General features: G+C 35.4%; 1 protein-coding gene across 1 annotated transcript; it reads right to left on the bottom strand.

Annotated features, from left to right (window-relative positions):
• Positions 1 to 14: 14 nt before the first annotated feature.
• Positions 15 to 3050, bottom strand: LOC119192785 (the record flags this gene model as incomplete). Its single annotated transcript, XM_037446550.1, has 10 exons — positions 2999 to 3050; positions 2663 to 2775; positions 2453 to 2593; positions 1743 to 2381; positions 1448 to 1642; positions 1087 to 1227; positions 684 to 851; positions 522 to 605; positions 281 to 431; positions 15 to 194 (listed from the first exon to the last, which is right to left on the bottom strand). Coding segments are annotated over exons 3-10 (1692 nt in total), but the record flags the coding sequence as incomplete, so codon positions are not given.
• Positions 3051 to 5726: the final 2676 nt, after the last annotated feature.

Raw genomic sequence — 5726 nt, 5'->3', positions numbered from 1 at the left:
GTGATAGCAATCGCTGGTGTATGATTAACTTTTGGTGGTGCTATTGGCGATATGGCTTTCGATATAGTTGGCTGTTTTGTTATCGGCAGAGTAACACTTGGCACAACTGCTGGTGGAGACAAAGATGCTCTTGCCTGTGCAGAACTGGAGCTTGATGTATCTAGTTTGTTTCTTGGAGATGTAGGAGATTGACTCTAATGAAATTATAATATATGCATATTAGTATATTTTATTATGATGGCTAGATACTTAAAAATCACAAAAGTTTAGGAAACATTACCTGTGACGCATCAAACTCTTCATCTAAAGCATCTGTATCTAAAGAAGATCGTTGCTGATGTTGTAGTAATAAAAGCTGTTTCCGTCTTGATGTCGGAGTTAACAATGCTAGCGCTCCAGGCGAGGCAGCTAAAGAACTCAGGTCTGACGAACTGCAATTCCAAAATTGGGATTGAATTATGTTTTACTTAACATAATAGAAAGTATTTGTAAATTTATTCTCGGATGTGTGATTTACTTACCTGATTACAGTGCCATTTTCTGTGCCAGAGTCTATCTGAAGAACTGTTGTTTGGGATTCATTCCACATGCCATCAGAATGGTCTCTGAAAATATATATTTTATAAGAATTTGACGTAAGCTAGCATGCTCGAAGAGACTAACGAAAAGATTCAAATACCCACCTTGTAGGGTCTACTGTAAGTGATTCGTTTGATGCACACGGTGACGATTTCTCTAAAGGCGCTGGTATTGTCGTTACGTTATTTGAAATCACTGCCCGCTTTGTTTTATGTTCCACGTCAGTTTCTGGCTGCGTAGGTTCCGGGGAACCGGGGCTTGATTTAGCCGTACTGAAAAAAAATGGTACGGAACTGAACAGGAAATGTCATTTACTTAAATTGTTTATAACTAAGAGGTTATATATGTCATTACTGTATTAGTTACCACGATTATAAGTTCCATTATAATTAAAATCTAGGCAGGCCTTACTCTAAGACTACGAAAGAATGAATCGTCTCTAACACAAGTTTTGCCAATCGTTTACAAAATATTAAAAAGAGTAGCTAATATGTGCGTCGTGCATACCTTTTTGTTGTAATAGCATCCCTCTTACTAATAATTTCTGTTGGTTCCTCGAAACTTACGCTTCGATTTCTAAATGGTTCATGCTTGTAACTAATATATTTTTCGTGAAAGTCTTCATATGGTGCATTCCCATCTGAAGAACTATGAAGAGATATACATGGATGAGAATGAATGCAAGCTAAGCATACATTTTAAAACTACTTAGTTGCAGCAGTCGAATAAAAGGTGATAGGCATTGCACTATACTTAATTTTGGAAATTGTGAAGTGTTGAATTGATGCGCTAGTGTAATGTAGAGTTGCTTAATCTAATGTACTGTTTGTGCTTAAACTAGCCATGTAACTTCTGCAAATTATATTACCTAAATGATCCATCGGGTTCAAATCCGAATATTCCTTCGTCTTTTATCGGAGTTTGATTGTAATTCTGAGCTATGTATTGTCTGTACATTGCTTCTCGTTCCCTATCTTCTCTCGTCATATTTTCTTGACTAGTTGACATTACTAGAGGAGCGTCTTTTACACCTTCTCCGTTCGTCTGTAATTCTGTTTTTCTTCTAAAAGTAATATTTGATTATAAGAATTAATAAGTATTTATCTCTCTGATTTATTTAGTGTGTAATTAATTCAACAAATATTATTAAGAGCAATACTTACACATCGAGAAGAATTTCACCCTCAGATAACGTTTTCTGTAACATTCTTCTTGATTTTCTACGGAGTGTAGTGAAAGGTATAGCCTCATCATCAGGTCGCGGTTCAAAGTCTATGATGATTTCTTTTTCATTCTTTTCACTATCATCTGTCGTTGTAGCTGAAGTTTCTGTAGAAGGTTCTGATTGGAATGTAGAAGTCTTTGAGAATGGGTGCGAAGAATTTATAGTTTTCTGTGAAGCATCGCTAGTACTTTTCGACAGAATAGATCTAAGGGATTTATCGGTTTTCGCTTGTTTTGCTATTTCTTGCTGTAGATACTCTAAATTTCTGCGATTTAATGCCATACTTTTCTCTATAGTTTCTATATCGTCATCTATAGTATCATCTCTATCACTTTCGTGAATAAATTGAAAGTTTTGTTGGAAGTACTCTTGCGCCTGCCTCTGTAATGCGCTTAGTTCCGACGATTTGTCTATTTGTGACGAAGCTACAGACTTTACAGAAGAAGAAGTGACGTCATCAGAGTCGCCTCTTTGCATCAGAGGTGAAGAAGGCATCATAGCGGTCGGCGATCTAGGAGACCTAGGCGGTTCTTCTGACTGTGTCCTGTGAAGTTTTTCGTGGTCATTTCCTATGAAGCTGTAAGTGTTATGTTATTTTATTAATCTACTCTATTCTACCTTCTATTTTTATAAAAGTCGTTTATTTACCTTTCAACAGTAGTGGGAATATCGCTTTGATTATCACGACCCGCTAACCTATCACCTCCTACCTCCGAGAAAGACTTGGTAAGTCGTCTTACTCCTACAGTGTATCCGTTAGTTTGAACGCCAGCCGCCACCATTTTTAACCTTGTATATTTACATAGGATTACTATGGGGGACAAATGGAACACATTCTATTATTGTAGCATAAATTACCCGTTTAATAGTTCGCGGACTAAGTGATAAGTAGTTAGGTGGTAATGGTTTCCTTCCTAAACATACTTCAGTCTGTGTCGCTTGTGTCCGCATTACTCCTTTCTTTATTGAATCTGAAATTGTTAATGAAATTAATTAAAGTTTAGCAATTATAATAATTAGTAGTAGGTAGAAAAGAATATCTAATTATTCAATGTTAGTAATATCTGTCCTTTTCGAGTCCTTAATCCTTATTCAATGTTGGACCTGCTGCTTACGCTCAACTAATTTAATTACATAAGACCAAACTAACACGGTAGGAGATCTTTACTATAGGTTAAGAATAATGATACCTACCTAGTACAACAACCTTAGGTTGTTCTGTTTGCGTAGGTCTTGGCACTGATGTCGCCGGTAGCGCATCGGCGCGATCGGCGGTAGTGTATAGGCGCCGGCGCCTGCGCAGCTATGAATTGCGGATATGGCGAAAACGGCTGGAACATCACAGGCAGCGTCGCGTACTGCTTCGCTTCAGGCTGAAATGAAATTTGAAAGAAAACAGTGCTTATTTTGCTGAATTCACAATCTAAAATGTAATTAAAGGGATCTGATAAATTATTTTGTAAGAGATTACAAGATGAATAATTAAGAATTGCTGAGAACCAATAATATTTATTTAGGATAAATCTAGTCACAACTGCAACTAAAAAAGTGTAACTATGGATTTTTATATTAATATTATCGAAAATATTACTTCTTCAACTCTTTTACATACCTTAACAACTCTACCATCAATCAACCTCTCACAGTCCCTCCTAAATCGACTGCCTCCTACTGCAGCCGGCATGACGGAATCGTCGAACGTCGTGAGAGTGTGAGAGCGAGCAAATGAGACGTGTTTCGTCCTGAAAAGGAGATGATTTGAGGCAAGTTTAGATTTAGGTGGACAATGGCGAAGTTTACATTATTAAACTTGTACTTTTTAAAAAAAAAAGTCTACATAAAAGTACACTATACCATAAGGATGCATACCAATAGGCTTAAACTTAGATTTTCCTCAGAAACACTTCTGTAATTCTGACGTCTACTCAGAACTGTTTAATTTTAATTATTTCTGAATACATTTCTCATTAGGTAAAGTAAAGACTATTTACAGTCGTTTTGAAATAAACTATTCTAATATTAATCGTCAATTCAATTCTGATAATGAACCAATCAAAATAACTCGTTTGAAGCTTGTCAAAAAAACGTGTTCTGATTGGTTCATTTTGAAATAGTTCGAAATAGCGACTGCGTTTGAAAATGGCGGTTAATTGGATATATGCATAGTCGTCGTGTTTATTTAGCATTGTTATTTACCTATGCGGAGGTATGGTAAGCGGAGGCGGCGGGGGTGGCGGCGGTATCGGTGTGTGGGCAGGACAGCTGCAAAACAACACGTATTGTATCAAGGAAGGCATTCATGTTGCATGCAAGTCTCATGGATCTCCGGCTTTAATAGCATTAGAGCGACTCCGGCCGCATGGATTTTTCTGATAAAAATAAATACACGGTCATCTTGACATTGCGTTATTAAATGAAACCATTTCTTGAAAATATTGTAATTTATCTCCCCGTACTTGTTAAAAAAATGGTTATTTTCGAATTATATAAATAACATTAGCCATAAATAAAGCTTGTTATATATATAAAACGGTGATAGCCTAGTTGGGAGTAGAACGTACTGCCACGACAAAAATCCATAGGTTCAAAACCTAAGGGTACAAACATACAAACATATAAACATTAACTTTTCTAAACTGTATTGTGTATTCTTTGTGAGTTATCGCTTGCTAATGGTGAAGGAAATCATCGTGAGGAAACCTGTATACCTGGGAAGTTCTCTATAAGAATTTTGAGAGTATGTAATGTCTGCCAATCTCCATTAGACCAGCATAATAGACTAAGGCCTTATACCTCTAGGTAGTAGAAGAGGTCCATGCCCAAAAGTGGTACAGTGCGTAATACAGGACCGATGTATATATATAAATTCATTATAAACATTGTACAGCATACATACACAATGTCGAATGACAATTATTACGTCCATATACGAACAAAATAATATATACAGTGGCTTTAGTCGAGATACAGTCCTATAATCATTAACGCTATTGTATGAGAATGACATATCCTAACGATAGACTTATCGTTAAGATATGTCATTCTCATACATTTTTTCTATTTTCTTTTAGCGTTAACGATCATAGAAGATGACTACTTTGCGGCGCCTGGTTAGTAATAGCTCATCATCCAAAAATTTAGGGAACGCTTATTTATAATTCAGAAGGCAGTGTATTATTTTCTTAGTATATTTCTAAACAAATAAATTCACGAATCTTACTGCTCTTATTTATGACTCGAAAAACATAGTTTTTGTTACTTCGGGGACGAAGCAAATGCTGTCTGACATAAGTAAACAATATTTACTCTGAAAACGACTGCGGGAGTATTTATTATTGGTACGCCGAAAACATTGTATACTAGAAAAATGTAAATTACTAGAAACTTCCAAGTCGGGGACAATAAGGCGTAAGATAAACGAAGACATTTTTATAATAATGACTTATATTTTTATTTATTTATTGGTTATATGTAAAGGTAAACTTAATGCCAGAGGCATTCTCTACCAACCATCCTGAGGTGTGGTGCAGAGATAAGAACATAGTAGTTGCACGTCAATATGTTTAAGTATCTTTACATTTTTTTTTTATTTCCCCTATATCTAGTTAAAGAGGGGACTATTATGAATTTATAAAATTAAAAAAATATTTACTAGACATTCTGGACCGACAACTAACAATATAAGCTCAAAAGTTGAAACAACATCTTATAACTTCCAAAAAAATGCTATAATTTAATTACAACCAAACTCTAACTAAACGCTTCCACGAAAAACAAGTGAAACAAAACCATTAACTTATCTTTACCTAATACAAACAATACTGAACAAATAAAAGTAATTTCCTTGCAAATTCATAGCTATAGTAAACTATTATGTAAGTAAACATTTTGTTATACTACAAATTACTATTTTCCGTGACAA

Source organism: Manduca sexta, unplaced genomic scaffold (genome assembly GCF_014839805.1).
Source record: "Manduca sexta isolate Smith_Timp_Sample1 unplaced genomic scaffold, JHU_Msex_v1.0 HiC_scaffold_3162, whole genome shotgun sequence".
Taxonomy (NCBI): domain Eukaryota; kingdom Metazoa; phylum Arthropoda; class Insecta; order Lepidoptera; family Sphingidae; genus Manduca; species Manduca sexta.
This window is presented reverse-complemented; position numbering and strand designations above follow the sequence as displayed.